General features: G+C 39.5%; 3 protein-coding genes across 5 annotated transcripts; 2 read left to right on the top strand and 1 right to left on the bottom strand.

The window, feature by feature from the left end:
- Positions 1–772: 772 nt before the first annotated feature.
- LOC132959575 (splicing factor U2AF 35 kDa subunit-like) lies at positions 773–9070 on the bottom strand. Its single transcript, XM_061032693.1, has 8 exons — positions 8991–9070; positions 5942–6029; positions 5058–5124; positions 3125–3174; positions 2787–2885; positions 2457–2590; positions 1144–1236; positions 773–1061 (listed from the first exon to the last, which is right to left on the bottom strand). Exons 1-8 carry the CDS (start codon positions 9032–9034, stop codon positions 950–952), a joined length of 687 nt encoding a protein of 228 aa, XP_060888676.1. The 5' UTR covers positions 9035–9070; the 3' UTR covers positions 773–949.
- A 1803-nt stretch (positions 9071–10873) lies between these two features.
- LOC132959536 (B- and T-lymphocyte attenuator-like) lies at positions 10874–14920 on the top strand. Of its 2 annotated transcripts, XM_061032629.1 has the most exons (6): positions 10874–11480; positions 13411–13731; positions 13835–13876; positions 13986–14111; positions 14209–14243; positions 14536–14920. In XM_061032629.1, exons 1-6 carry the CDS (start codon positions 11405–11407, stop codon positions 14875–14877), a joined length of 942 nt encoding a protein of 313 aa, XP_060888612.1. In that variant the 5' UTR covers positions 10874–11404; the 3' UTR covers positions 14878–14920. The 2 variants fall into 2 exon arrangements, with proteins under 2 accessions (XP_060888612.1, XP_060888613.1); XM_061032630.1 differs by lacking the exon at positions 13835–13876.
- Positions 14921–21104: 6184 nt separating this feature from the next.
- Positions 21105–26282, top strand: LOC132959706 (B- and T-lymphocyte attenuator-like). Of its 2 annotated transcripts, XM_061032887.1 has the most exons (5): positions 21105–21304; positions 22198–22522; positions 25408–25448; positions 25538–25651; positions 25793–26282. In XM_061032887.1, the coding sequence occupies exons 1-5, from the start codon at positions 21229–21231 to the stop codon at positions 25894–25896; spliced, it is 660 nt and encodes a 219-aa protein (XP_060888870.1). In that variant the 5' UTR covers positions 21105–21228; the 3' UTR covers positions 25897–26282. The 2 variants fall into 2 exon arrangements, with proteins under 2 accessions (XP_060888870.1, XP_060888871.1); XM_061032888.1 differs by having other exon boundaries at positions 21106–21304; positions 22198–22518; positions 25538–26282.
- Positions 26283–26497: the final 215 nt, after the last annotated feature.

The following is a 26497-nucleotide window of genomic DNA, read 5'->3' as shown; positions in this document are numbered from 1 at the left end:
GTTAGTTTTTAATTCAAATTCAGTATTTTCAAGGACAAAACGATGCCATGACTTTGTTGCCATTACTTTTATATTTAATTTCGATAGTTATTCCTTCTGTTAAGCATATGACCAAATGGGTTTTGTTCAAGTTCCCTGAAAGCAAATCAATGTGTCATGCCGCCTCAGCTTTTGTCAGAGCTACCTAAGAAAACAGAAGTTGAAGTGTGTATCTGGCTGATCAAGCTTTGGCACACGTTGCATCAGTCATGGTGTAATGTAGAAAAAAAAGGTGAGTAAGCATTACAGCGAGATTTGCGAGATTTACAACCATCCGTTATGAATAGCTTTATTAATTTCCACTGTTGTTGCTGTGTTGTTGAATGTGGTTGTCCTGATTCTTAATGGGCACAAAGGTCCATTAAGTCAAGTTAATAACAGCAGCCAAAGGACCAAAAAGGTATCAAAAAGTGAGGTTTGTTTTTACCAATTTAAAGTGGATTGCTGCTGAAGCAAATGACAACCCTTGAAGATAAAGACACGAGTGAGTCACTGGTGATTTGAATTATAAAATCCTTCTCGTAACAGGATCAGATAATTCAAAATGTATCCTGATAGTTTGACATTTTCGCAGTTTTGCACATTTTCTTTTGAACCACTGAGAAAAAGATGAAACCCGTTAACTTTTCTTGCACAGCTAGGCTAAGCAGTATTCCAATAATCAGCACAACTCGTTTAAAAAGGTCTTTTCATAAGACATAAGCTGATGTTCTAAAAACAAGGGCAGCCAGAGCAGAATTACAAATCTGTTTTTATTGAGAAAGCGACACAAGCTCGTCTTAAAAAAAGGGAATAAAAGAAAAAAACACTTCACCAACAAAAAAAAAGAAAGGAAAAAATAACTTTGTCATCAATTCTGGGGTTAGAGGTGGAGGGATTTGGTAGGACACAGGGTCAGTCTGGGCTTCTTTCAGAATCTTCCGGAGCGCTCTCGGTCCCTCGATCTCCGCCTCTCGCCGCGGTCTCGCCGTCGGTCCCTGGAGCGAGAGCGTCGTTCCCGGGAGCGCGATTGTGAACGATGCCTTGTGTGAGATAAGAGAAGGATTCACTCATGAAGACACATTTTCAGACAAATATAAATATTCATATCCAAATGTTCTGTACCTTTTCCTGCGGCGGCCGTACAACTCCCTTCGAAGTTCCCGCGATATGGGCTTCAGGTGCATGAAGTTGCAGAATCCACCTCGGGTGCACTCTCTGCAGGGGAAAAAGAAAACGGTACATAAAAGGGTTAAAATTGGCTTGGAATCTTGGAGCAGCGTCCCAAGGAATAACTCCCAACACATGCCGAGGAGCATGCCAGCCCACCAAGCAAAACATCTGATCTTGGTCAGCCCTCCTCCACTCTGACTGCATCCTATCATTGGCCGAGCAAACACGCTGCAACCCAATGGAAAAACACAGCGGGAGTCGTAAACGAGAAAAACCTGAAGTTTCCTCCCAGAGCCTAAAGGACAAAGTTTATCTTTGCATTCAAGAGACACTGTGATGATTCACACTGTGTCCGTGCAGCTGGTAGCATTTCAGTAACCTGCTGGAGGACACGTGCAGGCTGACGGCAGAGGACACTTTTATCTCCCTGCTGCCATGACATAATTTACATGACAGGGTTCCTCAGTGCAAACCTGAGCCTTTAGACCTCCATCTAACCCCCTACTAGTGTTACAGTATGTGTGCGGTTTCTTTGCATGTCCAGGTCATTTCCACAGTCATTTAAGAATATGCAACATGTCATGAACCAGATTCCCAATCTGTAAACTGAAATAGCACAAATGACTTTTCAATTAGGAAGCCTGGAGTTTAAGGCCCAGCCAGCCGACATTATAATACATAGTTAAACATCCCATACTGTTCTATATCTCACTCCCTCTTAGTGCACCTCATACTATATTATACCTCATATCAAACTGTGTGTTGTTCAGCTGCACTGCTGTTTATTAGATTTGTGTTCAGCTCATCTATTCTGTTTGAATTTTCATTTGTACTTACCTACTTGCTACTTGTCTTTGTGTTGCTGCAACGCCCGAATTTCCCCTCTGGGGATCAATAAAGGATGATCTTATTATCCTCTCTTCACTTCCGCTAACACCACATGCCTTTCCTGCTTTTACCTGAAGCCCTTAATCACACTAGAAGTAAAAAAACAATAGCTCCTTTAATAAATGACAACGTGTTTGGCTTTTAGCTGGACTGTTTTGGCAGCTGCTGATTTACGGCTGTTTCACTTCCACTGGAGTGTAGGACAGACATGTTTTATGGAAACAGATGTTCAGGTTTTACAGCTGTTATCAATATGTATTAATATGTCTTCACTGACAAGTACATTTGAGATATATTCTTCTCTTTATTAATGTCTGATGGTCAAAATATGTAAATCATATTCTCCCTTTCAGTTAAAAAAGAAAGAAACGACTTACCCCATTTCATACTGACGACAGCAAGCTTCCCTGAAGTCTGTGACGGGGGAGAGCTCAGCGTGGATGGGCTGGGCGTTAAACCAGCGGTTGTTTAGGTCCGTGACCGCTTTCTCTGCGTCCTCCTCACGTCGAAACTGCGCACAGATGATACGATCACACTTAAGATTACAAACAACTTGTGGCAACTAAAGGGACAAATATGAACAAATTAAACTTTTATAGAATATCTGCACTGAAAATTTAACGTCAAACGATCCTTAGGGAGCGTTTTCTCGATCATTTTGACTAGAAATGACACAAATACAGCTGTAAGAGACACTCTCCACTAACCTTTACATAGACATTGCCGACTAGGTGGTCGCCCAAGTTATCGCACACGTTCATCTCTTCCACCTCCCCATACTTCTCCTCCATCTCTGTGAACACCTCCTGTGAGAAGAAATAAGACAAGAATAAGCAAACTCTGCCCTCAAAGTGTAATCATAGCTTGTTTTTTTGTGTCATTAATGCATCTGATCGACAGCAGTTACAGCATATCTGTCACATAATCAGCTGCGTAAGTCTTTGCCCCATTGTGAATTGTGCAACGTCAGATAAACACCCTCCTCATGTCACATCGTGCAACATGTGGAAATGTGGGCGACGCGCTGGCACAAAGGGTCACTCACCTCGAAGAACTCGTCGTAGTGCTCCTGCATTTCCACATCGCTGACGGCGCCTACAAAAAAAAAAGGTCAACAAGAGGACGTTGAAAGGCAGAGAAAGGAGGACACTGGTGGCAGAAGAAAGTCTTCAAACTAGTTAAACTGGAGCAATATAACATTGTTGCTTTAATGTTTAAAACCTGTAAACACAGATTAGAAGTACTCTTTTTTTTATTATTGAATAGAGGAAAAACAGTCTACTCTCCCATATTTCAGCTTTAATCTGCACTTGGACCTTTTCTAAAAAGCATGTCAGAATCTAGAGCTTATCCCCTCGTGGCCTTTTCCTGGTTAGTTTTTGACACTATTTGGCAATGTTCTACCTTTCTAAGCATAACCCTTCTGCAGCATGATTTAATTTAGTGCAGGAAGTACACTAGAATACAAGCATTTATCACATACGTCTGTTCTGTTACACTCAGGAGAAGTCAGGGGGGAGCTGTCGTAGATGTGTGCTATGTGTGTACTCCGTGTGTGAGGTAGTTGAATGAGATTAGATTTTAAGTCTCTAACATGTTTCAAATGATAAAAGGATCTGACAACAAAGCTGTGCACAGAACTGCACGACACCATGTGCACGACAGCATGGGGCCACTTTTTCTATCTGCAGGGAAATGATGCAGAGGACATGTTCCTACAGTTTTCTGTGAGGGGGGTTGGTGGGGGGGGGGGGTGGAGGAGAGGGGGGGGGGGGGGGGGTGTGATCTGTGAACTAAGTGCAGTCAGTGCTGGAGGCTCCTGCAGATGAAGGGAGAACTTACAGTGTAAACCATCAGCAGACTGGGCAGAGTTTTCAAGGTTATGAAGGTAAATGTTCAAGAGGGAAATGGTCTGAAATACAAAACGTAAACTTTTGTGACAGAAATCAACCAAAAGAAAAAAAGAAGAGCTGGGGAAGGAAAAAAAAAAACGTGATTAGAAATTTTGTGATGTTTAGTTCATATTGAATAGCTTGTTAGATTTAGAGAATAATGAGAGCGACAGGGCTGCGTTCAAGTTCTCAAAGACAGGGTTTATCATGCTTTCTGAAGGCCTTGTGTTTCGGGGATTTTTTGAAGTCCCTTATTTTTATTTATGTTCTGCTAAAGACTATGGCATAAGCACATTTGTTTAGCTCGTAGAGGAATGTGATCTACACAAAGTAAATCAAAGGAGGTCATCACAAAGACCCACGTGATCAATGTTTTTGAATTTTTTTGCACTATCAGGGATTTTATTCAAACTATTTATCTAGACTCGCACGGCTTTGAAGCAATATTACAAAAAAAAAAAAAGCCGGCATCAGTAACAGTGATGAGTTAAACACATCATGTGGTATCAAAGTCTCCTGAGTTGCTGGGTAAATAAATGTAGACACAGAATGGAGGTGAAATAACTCAGAAGAGGTCTAAGCTGCTAAAGGACATTTGACTGATGCTTACGTTACACTACTTACTTAAAATATTATCGCAGACTGAAATCAATCTGAACAAATTCACTTGATGCATGATTCAAATTTGGAGCCCGAAGCAAAACAGACAAGTCACCCCCAGGCACAAACACACTTACCTGTATGGGAGGTACTGCTTCAGCCCTACTAGACCGTATACACCTTCAACAAACAGTTCTGAATATTCTACCACCGTCAACACAGTCAGCACTGTTTGTTTGTATTCAGGTACTTCTGTGTTATTAACGCGGGAGCTTCACAAGGCCGAGGGACAGAACGTGTATCACAAGCAGGTGTCCGCGTGTTGGTTTTAGGCGATAGCCCGTGAAGGCGCGAGATATTTGGTTTGGCGTAATTCAGAGATTAGACGGTGCACAAACTGGCAAGGGTGAAGCAGCACCTCACACCTGTCGGTACATGTGAGCAGCACTTCTTTAGAAAAAGGGGGCTGACAAATGTTTAACTTACAGCGAGAAGCGTCAGCCGTCTGGGCGCTGTTCTGGGGATTTCGGTAGATGTTTTGGATTAAGATGGTCTGCGGAGGAAAGACAGCACACAATCAGAAAGAAATAGTTTGAATAACTATCTATTTCTGACAACAGCTATTTGTTTGAGCCTGTTTTCATAGTCTCAGAAACAGAGGGGAAGATGATGATTAGGGCTCGTCTGTTACGCTAAACTCTGGCACACTCAGACATCGCCCCGGAGCCAAAGTGGAGTTTTAAAAGGCTGTAAACCATCCTGGGTTGCAGCAGACTTGTGTTTGTTTCTCACACTTATTCCACACGTACACATAGAGTCACTGGATTCTAAGTGAAGATTAAACTCTGTTAGTCTCCCTTCACTCAACTACAAAATCTCTTGTCATGAATAAACAAACTGTGATGATAGAGTAGAACTGCTTGGCCAAAGTAGAAAATAACAAACAGAACATGTTTTTACACACACATGAAGCAAAACAGTCACAGGGCTTGTAATCATCTGAAGAGAACATGGTGTCTACCAGGCACTCAGGGTTAAACAAACATTAGACTCTCAGGTCTGAAGCCAAAAAAAACAACAAGCCAACACAGATTACAGCCAATTGTATTCACTCAAGTTTTAAGTTGTTTACAATACTTTTATATTAAAGAAAACAGCTTTATAAATTCTAGAGTTCAAAACCATCCCATAGCTGATTAGGTGGGTAAAACTCTACAAGACATTGAAACCAAAGAGGCTCCTGAGTCCTGACAGGTGAATAGCAGAGATCTGTGTCAGTGAAGCCTGTGCTTAGGTGCAGAAGACGTACTATCAGTAATTCAAAGCAAATCTCCCCCAAATGAAGCCAAACACTGTGGTGGGATCCTCACCTGGCTGAAGGTTGGTTTGTTGTGCAATCTCGAGCAGCGGTCTCCATGTCTGCACGCTCCAATTTTAAAATAAAATGAACAATTGACCCTGGACAGAAAAAACAGTGAAGTAAAAGTTAAGAGTTGACTTTAAATATTAAATAATAAGACACTTTATTGTGCTTGTGAGGAAGACCAGAGAGGATAAGAGTAATCAATACGGGACTCAGGTAACCAGGGCATTGACTGGAATAGCAGAGCGGTTTGCCGTAAGTGACAGGAGGTCACTATATATTAATATTTTATTGCCTACGTTTGTCTCAACTGATTTGTTGTAAGTCAAATCATTCTCAAAATAACACAAAATCCAATAATTCCTCAGTGAATTTCTTTGGATAAAAACCGGCACTGAAGGGTTCTGAGATATGAAAACAGCACTAAGTGATGTTTTGTTCAGGGCTTTATCTGCTCTGTATCTGTTACCATACTGGTGTAATAACAAAGACTGCATTACTAAGAAAAAGTAGTGAGATACATCAGAAATACTTTATTAACCCCGGGAGGAAACTTGGTCGTTACAGTTGCTTTTATAAACAATATAGCTGGAGTAAATATAGTAATAGTTTACTCACATACACTGATAGAAAACTAGAGAATTATGTATGGAATATAACAGAAATAAACTATGTCAGATAATGCTGATTTATTGAAAAATATTGATTGATTGATTACATTTATTTCAGACATATCAAGTAAAATCAAACATATCAAAAATCCAAAACAAAATGAAAAGCACGAAAATACAATAAACAAAAAACAATGTTCAAATGATTTCACAAAAAAAGAAAAAGTAAATTACATATATTCAATCGATATGCCTGAAAAGGAGCAGGAAGAAGTATAAAACTTATTTAATCCTACCCCTTTTCCACAGCTCAATAATTAATATTTATTAAATTAACTTCCTGTGTTCCTTATAATCTCTCTATATATACAATCTATCTATATTACTATATTATGATACTATATTTGATATTTACAGTCCAGTGATTTTCCATACATATATACAACTTGATATACTATGATTTTTTAGAATTTATACAATCCATATATCTATATATATCTATCTGTACAATTTGATGTACTATATTTACATTTTATATATTTATACACTCCTTATATGTATACAGTTTGGTACAGTATGTTTACTATTATACATTTAATACAATCTATATATATACAATTTGATATAGGCTACTATATGTACAATTTACATATATATAATACACATTAACATACACCTGTGTATACAAAACTTGTAAACCCAATTATTATTGTTATTATATTTATTTTATTATTATTATTGTTATTATATTTATTTTATTAATATACGTCATGTTACCAAAATATTGTGACGGATATAGCTCCTCTTTCCTACACTGAATGAGAAGCAGGTCGCTGCCTCGGCTAACTTTACCGTGTTGTATTGTTGTACTACTGCCTGAAACAAGCCCTTTATGAACGACAATAAAAGTCTGAATCCAAGCAGTGCAGTAATGAAACACATGTACACTTCGAGAAACTGAACTGAGTCATTTCTCTCTCTGAGCCAAACAGAGAGACTAATGCACGCTTTTATTACCAGCAGGATGGACTATTGCAACGCTCTCCTTTCTGGTCTTCCTAAAAACACAACAAATCGGCTTCAGCTACTACAAAACTCTGCGACACGAGCACTGACAAAGAGCAGAAGGAGAGCACACATCACACCTGTTTTAAAATCTTTACACTGGCTGCCTGTTAGTTTCCCTTTACTGGTTTATAAAGCATTACATGGCCTTGCACCAGACTACCTATCAGATATGATTTTAGTTTATGAACCAGTACGGCCTCTCAGATCCTCCAGTTCCTCTCTCTTAGTTGTTCCACAGAGCAGGACAAAAACCTTTGGTGATGCTGCTTTCAGCTGTTACGCTCTGAGACTGTGGAACGACCTTCCTGAGGGTCTGACAGGAGCCCACAATCTTAAAATTCATTTATTCAGTCTGGCTTTTATATAGTGTTTTATATCAATTCAAATCTTAACATTACTGTATTGTCTTTTTTATCCTACGAAAACTTTAAATATTTTCCTTTTATGTATTTATTTTAATATCTTGTTGCTTTTATGTGTCGTATTTTATTTTATTTTTATACATATTTTTTTAATTATTGGTGAATAAGATAAATAAAATAATAATATAAATAAATAATAATAAAAAATATTTATTTTAATATCTTGTTGCTTTTATGTGTCGTATTTTCTTTTATTTTATTTTTATACATATTTTAATTATTATTGGTGAATAAGATAAATAATATAAATAAATAATAATAAATATTTATTTTAATATCTTGTTGCTTTTATGTGTCGTATTTTATTTTATTTTTATACATATTTTAATTATTATTGGTGAATAAGATAAATAAAATAATACAAATAAATAATAATAACGAATATTTATTTTAGTATCTTGTTGCTTTTATGTGTCGTATTTTATTTTATTTTTATACATATTTTTTAATTCGTATCGGTGTGCATTAGTCTCTCAATGATTTTATAAACTACTTTTTGTCAACAACTTTTCTGCACTCTTGTTAAGCACTTTGAACTGCAGTTTAATTTGTCTGAAAAGTGCTTTATAAATAAAGTTTTGATTGATTGATTGATTTGACGAACACTAGCTTACAGGCTTGTTTATTTATCACGACGTTTCCTGATCAGAAAATAAAGTACAAAGTTTGCTGCCTATGTTCACAAGCTGGCCGAAAAACTCGTAAACGTTTTGAAAAAAATGACACATTATGGAGAAAATCAGCAGCAAACATCTGCAGGTTCGCTCAGAGTTTCATTCAATGCGTTAGCAGAGAGTTAGCTTCTTCGTGCTAATGTTAGCTTCAAGAGGATATTCTGAAGACCTGCGGCCTTAAACTGAGCCCCACTTGAGTCCAAAAAGAACTACTGCAAACAAACTTCTTATAAATATGCTCCTTTAGGCACCACATGACATGTTTATGAAATAAAACTTACTTGTCTTTCTCTGTGCCGAAAATGGATGCCAGGTACTCCGCCATTTTCGGCTAGTAGTTGACGTAGAGACGAACGTCATTACGTAAACGGAATGCACATGCGCAGACGCGACAACTTCTTTTTTTTCATTCAGACATTTAGTATGGAGGACTAAAAGTGCCAAAATGAAATATATAATTAATTAAATAATTAAATGTGTCATCAATTATTTAATATTGGAAATAAATCAACAAATATATAAATAAATATATAATTATTTAATTAATTAAATGTGTTATTAAATAATTAAATAATTATTTAAATGTGTCATTAATTATTTAAAATTGGTAATATATAAATAGATAATTTATGAAATACATAAATAATTAAATAAATGTTTAAATAATTATTTAAAATGTTCATTCATTCTATGTAAAAACACATCTATTAATTCCACTATTTGTTTAATTATTTCATGTTTCCTGCTCCAGCTATAATTTAGAGTTGAACCTATCACAAATTGCTATAAGCAGCATATTAAGATAACAAAGAGAAACAAAACAAAAATATGTAATACCATAACTTTAAATAAATCAAATTAACATGAAATAAATACAATTAAAGTAACGTAAACACAAAATGTGGAGGTTTTAATCAATGTACATTTCAAGTAATTCAGACAGTCCTAAGGCATTTATTTTTCCAACTTTTTTAAGAATGAAAATACATTTTAAAGGCATCTTTAATTTCAGTTTGTTAACAGATCAGGGCCATAATGATTCATTTATTGTGCTTACCGACATACAAAAGTCCTTCCTCAAATGGCCACAAGATGTCGCCACAATCAAGCAGTTTTCTCTTTTTCTTCTGAGATACTTCAAGTAGGTGAGTATTTTTTCAATTTTACTCCACTAAATTAAATTTGAAAACTGCATTGCAGCATTTGACAACACCATCATAATGTGATGCCGAATAGGCAGATGAAGCAAACGACTATGAGGTTTTTTTTTTAGTTACAGGTTTGTGACATCGCCAACCCCCCTCACACTCCTCTCTCTCCTGGGTATGTCATGTCTAACTTGTGGTGGAATTTCAGTAGTTATTTAGAGTATAATGTACAGACGTCATTAGGTTTATTCACTGTTCTCTAATGTCAGTCAGACCTGGCAGAGTTCAGCTGTTATTAGAACACCAAGTACAGCTCAGAGAGTGTCAACTGTTCTTCTTGATATCTGCTGGATGTTTGGTAGACTTGTTGTCTGCTCCAGTGTTATTGACGTCACAGTTTAGTCTAGGTGGATCAATGTGACACGACCCTGATCATGATAATGTCTTTTGGGGTATATGCGATGCCTTTCGAAGAGTTCTGCAGATGTGAGTATTCATCTGATGTATAAACTTTCATCAGCGTAAGCCATCTGAGTCTTATTGTGTGAAGTCAAGTCTCAAATAACTCGTCGCTCTCCAATAAATACAGAAATGTAAAAAAAAAAAAAAAAAGCTTGATAAGGAATAAGGAAGCTGGCCTGGCACTGACTAATGGTGAATCACTTTTTTTTTATTGATGTTCTCATTAATGCCTTTACTCTTCTACAAGTTAGGGCTCTTTCAAGAGATTAAAATGTGTCAAACGTAAGCGGCAGAATCTGCGACATCCTGACTTTTTAGGTAGCCCAAAGAACTGCAGATCTTACATTTCCAATAATAAAAAAGGTTATGTGATACGTAATCAGACCATGTTGTGTAAGATTTGTGGACTGCTCCTTTAAAACCTGAATGAGGCTGATTCATTGATAAATACAGAGGTCACAATCTGACCTGCTAAAGACGCTTGATACCGTCACCAGAGTGGGCATTAAAGCTCGTCTGCTCTGTGAACTGTATATCCTCCTCTGAAACCACACTGCTGTTGCGCACGAGGCCGCACAAGTTTGCAGGAGACGCAGATGGTGCCGATGAAAGGAAAGGATCGGGGAGAGGAAGTCAGCTTGAACAGGTCCAACCACAGACACGGTTTCAGAGAGTTTAAGCCAAAGTGAAGTGAAAAGAGAGGTGAAGTGAGAGAGGAAGATCGTAGTTACATATGAGGTCTCTGCGTTAGCTGTTGTTTTTTTTAAAGCAGGGTCAGCACCTAAAAAAAAAAGAAGAGGAAAACCCCCAAAACTGAGATGTTCCTCCACTTCAGACCTGCAACTTTTGCAGAAGCAAGACCACCCACCGACCTCTACTCCCCTCCTGCACTCTCACGCCCCTACTTTAAGGTGGAAAGAGGTAGAGAGTAGAAAGAGGAAGCTGCATGAAGCTGAGAAGCTTTTACCTTGTCTTCAGTACTTCTCTGTTTTTTAAAACCAAATAATGAAGTACAGAGGAACTATTCACTCACTTGGGTTGACTGCGACTGAGAGATAACAGGAGGGTTTTTAAGAGTCGCCATCATGAGGCCTAACACCTGCTGGACTCGACTGCATGTGTCCGTCTTGGCAGTGCTGCTCCTCATCTTGGAAGCTGACAGTAAGCTTTTTATATTTGCATTCTGTGCTGCCTCAGTATTTGTGTAGTGTTCCCTCACCCCTCTCTGTGGCTCTGAACTTGTCAAATCAGGGTTTTAACTCGAAGGTCAGCTTGTAAATCCTCTGGTAAGGGTCTGAGGCTTGACGTCTGTAGAGGCTGTGAACTCTGAAGAGCTCTTATTTAAACACAGCTGCATAGAAGGCAGGTCATGTAGTCTGAAAAATGATGTGTGGAAAGTCATGTTGTTTTAAAGATAGAAGTTAGAGTTGGCGGAAACAGATCTCTAAAAGTGTGCGAGCGGATAAGTTTGGTATGAGAGTAGTGACACGTATCAGTGATCACGGTAATGCGAACATGTTATTCCTTGTGTACCTGCCTTTACTGTACAGACTTTTAGCTCTAAAACTGACATTTAAACATCTTTTTTCTAAAGCTGTAAAAGCTACTTTCACTTTATTTCTTCAGTCAGGTGTTTTCCTGTGGGTGGGAGCTTGATGGAAAGAATTACAGATTTCAAGCAAATGATTAACAAGCTCATTTTGAGGGGGGAAAAATCATCGACCCTTGAGTATTTGAAGTGTTGAGTCACACTGGGGAGGTTATAATTTCCTGTTCGATGTACTATACCTCCTTCCTCAAAATACACTGACGTATAATCTTCCACCTAAAATAGAACACAGTGTCACATATGTGTCGTTTATTACCACTGACCGCAGCGCCTGTTATTTCTTAAACCTCCTCTGTGGTTTCCTTCGGGCATAAATATATGTTGGTGAACAGAAATACAAAAGCACCCCCCCCCCCGGAGGTCAGGTTTTCATCTGTCCCTATGTTAGTTTCTCTTTGTAGTTCTTTACTTTTCAACAGATTTGCATTTTTTTTGTAGTTTTTTTTTGTCTCTTTGTAGTTTTTTTTTGTCTCCGTTTAGATATTTGTGTCACTCTCATGTTGTGGCTCTTTGTGACATTTTGCAGTTGCAGTTTTTTCCTTTGTAATTGTTTATTTTATACCATAAGTGATGATCATGATTTACACCTGCGGAGTTTCCTTTATACTGTATCTGCCCATATGTTTGTACAGTCAGCCATCAGCTCTGAAAGTGAATAAAAGTTCCCATGAAAAACAGGAAATTAATTTCTCTGTAAAAAAGAACTGAAGAAAACTCATCAAAAAGGTCCATCTTATAGACATCTAGAAAACCATACATTGGTTATTATTTACAGTCACTTTTTTAACGGGACATTAAAAGTTGTAATTGAAATTTTGATTTGAACATTTTCAGATTTGAAGCTCAAAATCCTAAAAGCAGATTCGAAACCCACCGCTTTGTCACCTGCTTTTTCAAAAGTAGAAAATGAACTCTAGCTCCACATTGATGAGCAGTGGAATATCTGAGGTGTGAACACCAACACTTGTCAAGTGTTAAAAGACAACTAGAAAATGTGCAGATTTCAAAGATTTATGTAAAACACATATAGGGTTTTACTGGTGATTGTAAAAGTTCAGGTATGTGGGTTTTAAAGAGACACCTCTTTAGGGTCTTCTGGTTCCTTCAACAGCTGCGCTCTCATGCAAATAATGTTTCCACTCATGACAAGAAACTTCACAGAATCTTTTTTTACTCGCGTCTTTTCTCTTTTGGAATTAAGTTGTTCATCAGGTTCATCTTTCGATGTGGTCATATCACGTTAGACTAATTTGATCTTCCTATGTTTATTTTTGTAATCCTTGTTTTAACTTCCTGTAAGCATGCACTTCATGGTTTTAAAGGGACCTTAAAGGGGACGTATTTTGAAGAATCCACTTTGACAGTGTTTTTGAACATATATTTCAAAAACTGATTTCATCATAGCTGACACCAGAATGTATTTGAACATGGATGAAGGATGAGCTAACATATTCTGTATGTTTGTTGTCTCTTTCCCTGCAGGTACAGATGAATGTGAAGTTCAAATTAAAGTACGAAGCAAAACAAAATATGAAGCTCTCCTTGGAGAAGAATTAAAGATTGAATGTCCAGTTACATTCTGCAACGATTCACCACCTGAAGTCTCCTGGGTTAAACTCGAAGAAACTGGTGATCCTGTAAACATTATCAGGGGAAGTCTCTTCGGATCAGAGTGGAAAACTATAACGCCTTTAAAGGGAATTTCAGTTTTGATCATTCAAAACTTTGTCAGAAACGACTCAGGTATATATCGGTGTAAAAGTGGTTCCAGTGTTGGACATAACATCAATGTTTATCTCAACGGTGAGTGTGACTTTCTTATTAAAAAAGTATTAAATGCATCTGATGTTAAGTTGCCCTTATTTCACATCTTCATGTCGTTAAGACTTTCAACGTTATTTTACAGAGAATAGTGAGGCTAACAATTCAACACAAAAGAAAGACTTCAGTAAGACATGTTTATGTTTAGTCATTTTTAAATCTAAAGCAATGTCTTTAATCCATTTAAACACTGCCTTTATAGAAAAAGACACAAAATACTTTCTTTTATTTTTCAGACGGCACCTTTACAGATGCTGAATTCCCAGAAGACCTATGGATGTACATGTACACCGCTGCAGGGATTGTGGCATTCGTCCTCTTTGTGATTATTGTATCTGTTGCATCGATGCGAGGATGTAAAGGTGACTTGTTTACGTTTTATCCAGGATTAAACACCAATATGCATTTTAATTAATACATTTAAAAAGTAACTAATTTCACCAAATTGTCAACTTGCAGGAAAAGCAAAGAACGAGAGGCGAGAGGATAATCAGGTAAGACAAGAAATCATCTCAAAAAGCTGAAATTCGGGGCGCTGGTGGCGCAGTGGTTAGTGTGCGCGCCCCATGTATGGAGGCTGTTGTCTCAAGCGGGCGGCCCGGGTTCACATCCCACCTGTGGCTTCTTTCCCGCATGTCATTCCCTGATTTCCAACTCTATCCACTGTCCTATCTCTCCATTAAAGGCGCAAAAAGCCCAAAAATAAATCTTTAAAAAAAAAGCTGAAATTCAGGAGGGGGGGTTTGGTCACATTTTTTACGCAAATTCCATTTTTTCTGTTTGTAGTACATGGCGATCCCAATGGCCGAGCAACCCTTCCCGAACCCCCACATCCAGCCTTCGCCAAGAGGAAGTCCGTCTCTGCCGCTGCCTCAGAGATCTATGCGGAGAAAGACACCGCCGCCACAACCCATCGAGCCGCCACCCCCGAGAGACATTGAGTGTGTTTACAGCAAGGTAAACGTGGACAGAGATCAACAGAGGAACACGTTGGAAGAGAACGGGAGCTCTGTTGTGTATGCCGCCCTGAACCATCAGCTCCCGGCCAGGCCTGTTGCTCGGCCGAGGAGGCAGAAGGAGGAGTGCTCAGAGTACGCCGCGATCCGTGTTAGAGACAGCAGCTCTTAGACCGCTGAGGGACTTTTCAAACTGCCACAACAAGAGATGTGGATGCAGGACACAGATCTCAAACTATCTGACTTGTTAAGAGGTTAAAACTGTGATTTTTTTTGTTGTTGTTGCACATCCAAGATCTGAATCAAGGTCATGTAGCAGAAATAGTTCAGTGAGGTTACAGAGGCTGTTGTTGCACATGCACAAAACTCCTGAGAAGTTCCAGAAATGTTGAAGGTCAGCTGCATGTGTGAACTCACTTTTTTCGTCATAAAATCTGAAAGTGAAGTCTGGGGGAGCTGATGTGTGAACGCAGCAGGAAATATTCAATCACTGTGAGAACGAGAGCGGGAAGGGGTGAACTTTGAGCCCGTCTAGCCAGTTTGTTCTTTTCCTGGGAATGAGTGAAATGCTCTTGAAGTTTTCAGGAGTGCATGTGTGAAAACGGCTTTACAAACCTTCGACTCATTATACGACGATATGAATGACTAGCTTCTGTGCTTTTATGTGTCACAGCCTTTGAGAAAAAATGAATGTGATTCTTTTACCCGCATATAGAGAATGTATTGATTAATTCATAATCCGTGCAATTAAATACACAACGACTGCTTGATTTTGACATCAGTGCTGACCTGCCTCTTTGAATGTTTTTAACATTAAACAATCTCATACCAGGGCAGCAAAGAGGTTAACTCAAAATACCAGGAAGTCTCAGATGAACTGAGATGCCAATGTGCTGAAAATCTCCTTTTTGTATGTTAAGTAAATGGACTTGACTACTCAAAGTGCTTTTACACCACAGATTACACTCACTGCATTCACACTGATGACAGAGGCTACAATAGCACCGTCTCAACAAATACCACACATAGACCAGATAACAGGAAGTAAAGTCGACCAGAAGTCGTTTACTGCAGCGTTTACAGCAGACCATCAGTTGTTTGACAGAGCTGAGAATCTGGTTCTCGAGATTTTCTCACCATGACACCAAAGTCCTGCTTCACCATCCTTCATGTGTCCATCTTGGCTGCGACACTTCTCACTTTGGAAGTTTCCTGTAAGTTTTTCTCTTTTTATTAATGGCATACTCTCAATGGCAGCAGCTGCGTGTTACTGTCTTTGTGGCTCGGTCGCTGCGTGATGTATCGACAAATATTCCTCAGAAAAAATAATGTTATGTAAACTGAAAAGGTATCAAAAGTACTTATAGTGAGGGTGTATATTTAATAAAAATCTCCAGAACGCAGCAAAAGGCTCAACTGTGTACCGTTAAAACTCAACACGGAAATGAACTGGATATGAATTTGGAGGAAACAATTTAAATTGTGATGAAGGAAGGATTACCTTTATAGAGAATTGTATATTGTTGGCAGAGAAAACCTTAAATGCAGTTTTCTACATGCAACCATATTTACAGATAAAAATGACCAAATGTGTTAGTTTGGTCATTTCTTTGCATTTTTTAGACTTTTTGGTCTCTTTATATCGGTTAAAAGTCGACAAACACAGCATGGCAGAACAGCAGTGTATCGGCTGAAGTCTGTCCTTCCTGAATTCAGACAGTGGTGGGGATCTTTTCACCTTAAATTCAGCCTCCATGAAGCGTGGCTGCCTTATTAAAATGAGCAAACGCCATTCTCAACTCTGACTTCAACACGAAGTACAACACATGACTTCCTGCCCTGAACTTTCCGTGTAGCTGCTGCAACAATGAACAACAAATCTATTGAACTGCTTTTATAATCTGTCATCATTAGCTGGTGTCTCATTTTTGAGAAAGTGAGTTGCCTGTAATTTTTTTACTCTGATAATATTTTGTTTCATCTTTAGCTGTCATCAGAATTTATTTATACATTACAAAAAAAATCATTCAAGGATGAGCTAACATATTCTGTATGTTTGTTGTCTCTTTCCCTGCAGGTACAGATGAATGTGAAGTTCAAATTAAAGTACGCAGCAAAACAGAATATGAAGCTCTCCTTGGAGAAGAATTAAAGATTGAATGTCCAGTTACATTCTGCAACGATTCACCACCTGAAGTCTCCTGGGTTAAACTCGAGCAAACTGGTGATCCTGTAAACATTATCAGGGGAAGTCGCTTCAGATCAGAGTGGAAAACTATAACGCCTTTAAAGGGAGTTTCAGTTTTGATCATTCAAAACACTGCCAGAAACGACTCAGGTGTATATCGGTGTAAAAGTGGTTCCAGTGTTGGACATTACATCAAAGTTTATCTCAACGGTGAGTGTGACTTTCTTATTAAAAAAGTATTAAATGCATCTGATATTAAGTTGCCCTTATTTCACATCTTCATGTCGTTAAGACTTTCAACGTTATTTTACAGAGAATAGTGAGGCTAACAATTCAACACAAAAGAAAGACTTCAGTAAGACATGTTTATGTTTAGTCATTTTTAAATCTAAAGCAATGTCTTTAATCCATTTAAACACTGCCTTTATAGAAAAAGACAGAAAATACTTTCTTTTATTTTTCAGACGGCACCTTTACAGATGCTAAAATCAATGTGTCTGTCAATGGTGAGTGTGACTTTGTTATTAATCTAATGTGTCTTTATTGAGTTAAACTGCCTACAGATACCCTGATACAGCCACTGAATAATCAGCTTGAATATAACAGCTACGCCCCGAGCTCCCCATAACATGTGTGTGAAGTTCCTTGTTCTAAATCCACTCTGATCCTGTATTTGATCATGTCTATAAACCCCTCTATTTCAGCCCTGCTCAGAACAGGCTGTTTCTGTGTCTGTACCTTTAAATATGTAAATGAGCTGTGTCTGACCACGCCCCCTCTCTGGAAGGGCTTGGATGTCTCGGGCTTTCTCGCTCCATGTCCTATTGTTTACGGTGAGAAGGCAGACTCAGAGGGCAGAACAAACACCTAGCTGTGGGAGTGTCACCCACCTGGGGGAGGGGCTACTGCCCTTTGTGATGTCATGAAGGGAAAATCTCCAAACGGCCTGTTTGAGCACACATTTTCTGAAAAGTGGAGCAGGGAAAAGACAGAAAAGAACGGACGTTTCTCATAATTGGGGGGTTTGTAGACAGACTAGAGACACATATTCGTGTTAGAAAAACATGGTGAAGTGTATTTTGCATAGTATGTGACCTTTAATGTTTTTCAGACATTAGTGTTGAACTCATCACCTACCAATCGACAACTTCAGAGCCGCATAAGAAGCCTTCAATCTTTTTTCTGACCTTGATAACTATGGGTTACTTTATTAACTCTGATGCTGAGACAAATGTCCCCTTTTCACAGGGAGACCAGAAACTGAGGACGCTTTCTGGCCTTTTGTGTATCGTGTTGTTGGACTTGTGGTGTTTGTCGTCATAGTGATCGCTATTCTTGTCACCTCACACTCTTTGAGTAAAGGTGAGACTTTTTATTTTACACGAGTGTTTTTATGAGCCACACAGGCGCTCTGCAGACCTCCAGCTGAGAATTTAAACTAAGAACCACACATTGTGATATCAACAAATATCAAATTATGATCGTTTTTCATTTCAATTCAAGGTGTCCGATGTGGACGAGGATCCAAAGACACACCAGCAGATCCAAACAACCAACCTTCCCATCAGGCTTTGCCTATGGATCATATCTATGATAGTGTTCAGTAGTCCTCATGTCGGAGGTACATAGTTAAACGTTACAATGCTGGGTTAAGAATATACGACAGCATTTATTATTGATTGTTTTTTGTGACTCATGGAAGTCAATTTGTGCTTGTGAATTTCTGCAAATGAACCTGTGGTGATACAAGAAGTGACATTTCTATTGCTTTCAAACCGCTGTATATGAGATCGAACCTATGTGTGTGTGTGTGTGTGTGTGTGTGTGTGTGTGTGTGTGTGTGTGTGTGTGTGTGTGTGTGTGTGTGTGTTTTGCTTCCTCTGTAGGTGACAAACTTTGTGCAAAAATCCCCTGCAAATATCACTGTGAAATGTCAGTAAATAGTGCCAAACCTGTTTTGTAGCAGCTTTAAATGTGTTTATTTCTGCTGTAATAACAGTTTTAACATGTGATCTAATGGGGTTTGCTCGGCTTTAGCAGCCAGCCTCAAGTGGACACTCGAGGAACTGCAGTTTTTTGCGTCTACAGATTGAATTCATTTTTTTAACATCAAAAGGTTGCAACTAATTTAATGTTAGCTTAAGTGCTTTATGTTAATTTCTACTGAGTATGCATGGTTGGAAACGACTGAATTTGATGAATATCTCCTTTCAGATTGCGTCTTTATGTCGGAAACATCCACATGTACACATCAGATTGTGTCTTGACTTTTTACTCATTACATGCAAATAAAAACACACACGTTCCAAAATCGGCTTTTTGTTTTGATTGATTCAATATTGCACGTGTTGTTTCATGCTAATGCTGGTGAAAGGTGCAGTGAAAATGTTCCATTCTGTGGTTTCATCACTTCATTGAAACTAGAACAAATTGCTAATGAGTTGTGCAAATGACATTCAATATGAGTCACCTTGACATCAACGCTCATTAATAAATGGTCAACTTGATCCACTTCAGTTTGCTTATCAAGCTGGTAAAGGTGTGGACGACGCCAATGTTTTCATTTTAGACACTGTGTACAAACACCTGGAAAAACCTAAATCTCATGCCAGACTTTTATTCGCTGACTTTTCCTCAGCTTTTAATAAAATGCAGCCTCATATTTTAATTGAGAGACTATCCTGTCACTTTAAACTTCCTGGTCAGATTTTAATGTTGCTCTTAAACTTTTTAACAGACAGAGTTCAGCAGGTTTTCGTGACCGGTCAAATGTCGAAAATAATTATGTCAAACACTGGTTCCCCTCAGGGCTGTGTCCTTTCCCCCCTGCTTTTTTTTATCATGCACACAGATAGCTGCAGAACATCACAAGAGAACAGTTATCTGGTGACACTGTTCTGCTGTCCCTCCTTCAGGGCTCAGAATCAGGCCATGGCGGTGCTCTACCAACTTCTGTTAAGTGGTGCGATGACAACTTCCTGGATCTTAATGTCCTGAAAACCAAGGAATTGGTCATAGATTTTAGGAAGAACTGTTGTCACCCTGAATCTAGCATTATCCACGGTGGAGAGGTTGAAATAGTGGACTCATAGAAATACCTTGGGACAGTGTTTGACTCTGAATTTAAGTTCTCTCAAAACACAGTCAATCGTGAAAAGAGGCCAACAGAGAATTCATTTGATGCGGAGGCTGAACTCTTTTAGTGTTTCACAAAGCATCTTATGTAGCTTTTATCATTCTTTAATCGAAAGTCTTTTAACATTTTCTTTTATTTGTTGGTTCAGTGGGTTGTCTGTGAAGGACAAGAACAGTTTGAACCACATCGTAAACGTCTGCTCTGAGATTATTGGAGTCCAGCTGAAAGACTTGAGCTCCCTGTGGAAGGAGCGTGCGGTCCAGAAAGCCAAAGGGATCATAAACCAACCTGAACATGTTGTCTCATCTGAGTTTTCTTTAACGCCCTCTGGACGGCGCTATCTTGCCCCTCCAAGGAGGACTAATAGATACTCCAACTCTTTTATCCCTTCAGCTATCAGGCTGTTGAATGCTGAACAAGTCTGTCATCGTATTAGGAAATTGTAGATTGATAGCGCTGGCTTTCTCACTTGACGACCTGTTCGTCTGTTGAACTGTTGTTACTGACATGTGACTGTAACTGTTTGAATGCTGTGGTGATGTCTTTGTTTCCTTTATGTTGTCTTTGCGTTTTTTCAATGGCTCGGTAGGTTGTGAAACTGAATTGCCCTTCTGGGATAAATAAAGTTTTCTGAATCTGAATGGGTACAAACTGTTTGGAGCAGACACACTGATCTTATTCAGCTCGTCGAACTCAACGAAAAGCTGAAGCACACGACCACGTTTCACCATCAAAAGTTGGGAATGGTATCAAAATATGGGATCTGCACCGACCGACTTTTTTTGGTACCATTCTGTTGGGGTGCCAAGGGTACCGATCCCACCCTAAAGGGTCCCTTTGTTTACTGTGTCCCTGTTCTTCTTGAACTTTTTACCCAATTAAAAGCTAGCTTCACTGTGTTGGACTGCTATGATGTCACACTATTACATAGCTGACGCGGCTATCTACCAAATAAGGGTAAGGCTGTGGAAACGCAAGCTAGTTCAGGGTTTACCGTACTCAATCTCTCGACCTTCATCCTTCCTGTCGAGAGATACCCAACTCTACCGCAGTATATAGTCCGTAGTGTGGGTTTGCCCTCAACAAATATCACACATAACAGGAAGTAAAGTCGACCAGAAGTCGTTTACTGCAGCGTTTACAGCAGACCATCAGTTGTTTGACAGAGCTGAGAATCTGGTTCTAGACATTTTCTCACCATGACACCAAAGTCCTGCTTCACCATCCTTCATGTGTCCATCTTGGCTGCGACACTTCTCACTTTGGAAGTTTCCTGTAAGTTTTTCTCTTTTTATTAATGGCATACTCTCAATGGCAGCAGCTGCGTGTTACTGTCTTTGTGGCTCGGTCAGAAAAAATAATGTTATGTAAACTGAAAAGGTATCAAAAGTACTTATAGTGAGGGTGTATATTTAATAAAATCTCCAGAACGCAGCAAAAGGCTCAACTGTGTACCGTTAAAACTCAATACGGAAATGAACTGGATATGAATTTGGAGGAAACAATTTAAATTGTGATGAAGGAAGGATTACCTTTATAGAGAATTGTATATTGTTGAAAAACCGGAAATGCTTTTTTCTACATGCAACCATGTTTACAGATAAAAATGACCAAATGTGTTAGTTTGGTCATTTCTTTGCATTTTTTAAGACTTTTTGGTCTCTTTATATCGGTTAAAAGTTGACAAACGCAGCATGGCAGAACAGCAGTGTATCGGCTGAAGTCTGTCCTTCCTGAATTCAGACAGTGGTGGGGATCTTTTCACCTTAAATTTAGCCTCCATGAAGCGAGGCTGCCTTATTAAAATAAGCAAACGCCATTCTCAACTCTGACTTCAACACAAAATCAATCATTACTTCACATAAACTGGAACCTATTTAATTTTAAGAGAGTTTCTTTTATGTTACAAAGCACCGAAAGGTAAAAAATATGTCACCTTAACCACAGGAGTACAACACATGACTTCCTGCCCTTAACTTTCCGTGTAGCTGCTGCAACAATGAACAACGAATCTATTGAACTGCGTTTATGTTCTGTCATCATTAGCTGGTGTCTCATTTTTGAGAAAGTGAGTTGCCTGCAAATGTTTTAACTTATTTATTTGTACAAAAAAATCATTCAAGGATGAGCTAACCTATTCTGTATGTTTGTTGTAATTTTCCTTGCAGGTATAGATGAGTGTCATGTTCAAATTAAAGTACGCCGATACACAGAGTATAAAGCTCTCCTTGGAGAAGAACTAAAGATTGACTGTCCAGTTACATTCTGCGACGATACACCACCTGAAATCTACTGGGATAAACTCCAGCAAACGTATGTTCCTGTAAACATTAGCAGGGGAAGTCGCTTCAAATCAGAGTGGAAAACTATAAAGCCTTTAGAGGGAGTTTCAGTTTTGATCATTCAAAACTTTGTCAGAAACGACTCAGGTGTATATTGGTGTGGAAGCAGCTCCAGTCTTGGACATAAAATCAAAGTTTCTGTCAATGGTGAGTGTGACTTTGTTATTAATCTAATGTGTCTTTATTGAGTTAAACTGCCTACAGATACCCTGATACAGCCACTGAATAATCAGCTTGAATATAACAGCTACACCCCGAGCTCCCCATAACATGTGTGTGAAGTTTCTTGTTTTAAATCCACTCGGATCCTGTATTTGATCATGCCTATAAACCCCTCTATTCCGGCCCTGCTCAGAAAAGGCTGTTTCTGTGTCTGTACCTTTAAATATGTAAATTCTACAATTCTACAATTCTACAATTCACTTAGCAGACGCTTTTATCCAAAGCGACGTACATCAGAGAGTAAGTACGACACAAGCAAGGATCTAGAAAAAAAGGAACAATGTCAGTAAGAGCAAACGATCAGCTTTGAGTCTGATTGGACACACAGGTGCTGACAGGAAGTGACCAGAGACAAAGCACAACATTGAGGGCAGTTCTTGAGAGCTCTAATCAGTATAGAAACCATCTTATAAGTCGTCGTTATCAAACAAAAACCATCGTCATTACTATCATCATCATCAATAATATGGAGACCATCATCATTAAGTTAGTAGGTATTCATGAAAGAGCTGGGTCTTTAGCTTTTTCTTAAAGGTGCAGAGGGACTCTGCAGATCGAATGGAGTTTGGAAGTTCATTCCACCACCGGGGGGCGACAGAGGAGAAGAGTCTAGTCAGAGACTTAGGACCCTGTTGTGAAGGTTGGATCAGACGCCTTTCATTGGCAGAGCGTAGTGGGCGGGAGGGAGTGTAGACCTGGATGAGAGAGTTAAAGTAAGAAGGAGACGTTTTTGTCGCTGTTTTGTAAGCGAGCAGCAGAGTTTTAAATTTGATGCGAGCAGTAACTGGGAGCCAGTGTAAGGAGATGAACAGCGGAGTGACATGTGCACTTTTAGGAAGGTTGAAGACCAGTCGTGCTGCTGCATTTGAGGTTGGATAGTGCATGTAGGAAGACCTGCCAGTAGAGAGTTGCAAGAATCGATGCATGATATCACAAGAGCCTGTACCAGGAGCTGTGTAGCGTGTTCTGACAGGTAAGGTCTGATCTTCCTGATGTTGTACAGGGCAAAACGACATGACCGAGCAATCGAGGCTACTTGAACCTTAAAAGTTAGCTGGTCATCAATCATGACACCCAGGTTCCGGGCAGACTTTGTGGGCATGACTTTGGTCGTTCCAAGCTGGATATTGATCTGTGGTTGCATAGAGGGACTGGCTGGGATGACAAGGAGCTCAGTCGTTGAAAGATTGAGTTGAAGGTGCCGTTCATTCATCCATTTAGAGATATCAGCACGGCATGATGAGATTCTTGCAGAGACTGTAACATCGTCTGGCGGGAATGACAGGAAGAGCTGGGTATCGTCAGCATAGCAGTGGTATGAGAAGCCATGAGAGCGGATTATTGAACCAAGTGAGCTTGTGTATACGGAGAAGAAAAGGGGACCAAGCACTGACCCTTGAGGTACCCCTGTGGATAAGCTGTGCGCTTTGGACACTTCTCCCTTCCACGACACTCTAAAGGATCGCCCAGAGAGGTAGGACACGAACCAGCAGAGGGCAGATCCTGAGATGCCAAGTTCAGAGAGCGTGGATAGGAGGATTTGATGGTTGACTGTGTCAAAGGCAGCAGACAGGTCTAGCAGTAATAGAACTGAGGACTGACCCGCAGCTCTGGCAGCTCGTAGCGATTCTGTTACTGACAGTAGTGCAGTTTCAGTAGAGTGGCCCCGCTTAAAGCCTGACTGATTTGGGTCAAACAGACCGTTACTGGACAGGAACTCAGAGACTTGCTTCTAGGATATTCAAATGAGGAGTTGTTGCTCAGTGGGAAGAGTTTATTGATTTTCCAGGTATTAGAAATGAGGATACCTGTACCACCTCCACGTCCAACAGAGCGGGGTGTGTGACTGTGTTTTCTGGGCGGATCCAGGTTTCAGTAAGGGCAAGTGCCTGAATGTCTGACATTTTTGCAAGTGCTTGGATGAATTCAGTTTTACTCACAGCAGATTGACAGTTCCAGAGGCCAAAAGTAAATGAAGGGTGGGTAGAAGAGGCTTTCTTAAGCAGAGACAAGTTGTTAAGATTTCGTTGTCTATGACAGATGTGTGTTTTCCTGTTCCCATGAATGACAGAGATTTCTTTGTAGCACATGTTGCGTTTAGCAGACGACCAGAGGAAATAGGCAAAGCAGTAGTCGTGGATGCCCGGGTTCTGTGGCCACACTGAAGCGTCAGACGCTTCCTAGTTTTCAGATCAGAGTTTGTTCTGCTGGCAGATTCAGATTCAGACTCTTTTAAACTTGGATTTTCATGAAAATCCCGCCCAAGATTTTCAGCTTGCAATCAACAGAGGGTGTGACACGCGTCAACTGCCTCTCCTGTTGATGCTCAGAGAATGAAACTTAAGTGCTCAGTCCAAACAAAGCCTGAGAATGACCCACTATCAATATCAACTCAAAGCAAGTTTCGATTCACCCACCTAGCTGACAAGACCTTCCTAGTTTTCAGATCTGAGCTGTGTCTGACCACGCCCCCTCTCTGGAAGGGCTTGGGTGTTTCGGGCGTTCTCGTTCCATGTCCTATTGTTTACGGTGAGAAGGCGGACTCAGAGGGCAGAACAAACACCTAGCTGTGGGAGTGTCACCCACCTGGGGGAGGGGCTACTGCCCTTTGTGATGTCATGAAGGGAAAATCTCCAAACGGCCTGTTTGAGAACACATTTTCTGAAAAGTGGAGCAGGGAAAAGACAGAAAAGAATGGACGTTTCTCATAATTGGGGGGTTTGTAGACAAACTAGAGACACATATTCGTGTTAGAAAAACATGGTGAAGTGTATTTTGCATAGTATGTGACCTTTAATGTTTTTCAGAAATTAGTGTTGAACTCATCACCTACCAATCGACAACTTCAGAGCCGCGTAAGAAGCCTTCAATCTTTTTTCTGACCTTGATAACTATGGGTTACTTTATTAACTCTGATGCTGAGACAAATGTCCCCTTTTCACAGGGAGACCAGAAACTGAGGACGCTTTCTGGCCTTTTGTGTCTCGTGTTGTTGGACTTGTGGTGTTTGTCGTCATAGTGATCGCTATGTTTCTCACATCACACTCTTTGAGTAAAGGTGAGACTTTTTATTTTACACGAGTGTTTTTATGAGCCACACAGGCGCTCTGCAGACCTCCAGCTGAGAATTTAAACTAAGAACCACACATTGTGATATCAACAAATATCAAATTATGATCGTTTTTCATTTCAATTCAAGGTGTCCGATGTGGACGAGGATCCAAAGACACACCAGCAGATCCAAACAACCAACCTTCCCATCAGGCTTTGTCTATGGATCATATCTATGATAGTGTTCAGTAGTCCTCATGTCGGAGGTACAAAGTTAAACGTTACAATGCTGGGTTAAGAATATACGACAGCATTTATTATTGATTGTTTTTTTGTGACTCATGGAAGTCAATTTGTGCTTGTGAATTTCTGCAAATGAACCTGTGGTGATACAAGAAGTGACATTTCTATTGCTTTCAAACCGCTGTATATGAGATCGAACCTATGTGTGTGTGTGTGTGTGTGTGTGTGTGTGTGTGTGTGTGTGTGTGTGTGTGTGTGTGTGTGTGTGTGTGTGTGTGTGTGTGTGTGTGTGTGTGTGTGTGTGTGTGTTTTGCTTCCTCTGTAGGTGACAAACTTTGTGCAAAAATCCCCTGCAAATATCACTGTGAAATGTCAGTAGATCTATAGTGCTGTGAGTTTTTCTACCTTTGGTCTCTATTCTCACTTCTGATGTTTATTTAAAAGATATATTATTTTGGTTTTCTGTATCGCATTTTGGAGCCGACGCACTGACGCAAGGAAGCAAAATGTAACCACACGTCACATATTGAGACAAGAGGATGTGTCATGACATGAAAGAATACGCAGCCCTCAACTTACCACCCATCTGTTCTAGGAATCTTATTTCACT

The sequence above is a fragment of the Labrus mixtus genome, chromosome 24 (genome assembly GCF_963584025.1).
Source record: "Labrus mixtus chromosome 24, fLabMix1.1, whole genome shotgun sequence".
In the NCBI taxonomy this organism is placed as follows: domain Eukaryota; kingdom Metazoa; phylum Chordata; class Actinopteri; order Labriformes; family Labridae; genus Labrus; species Labrus mixtus.
This window is presented reverse-complemented; position numbering and strand designations above follow the sequence as displayed.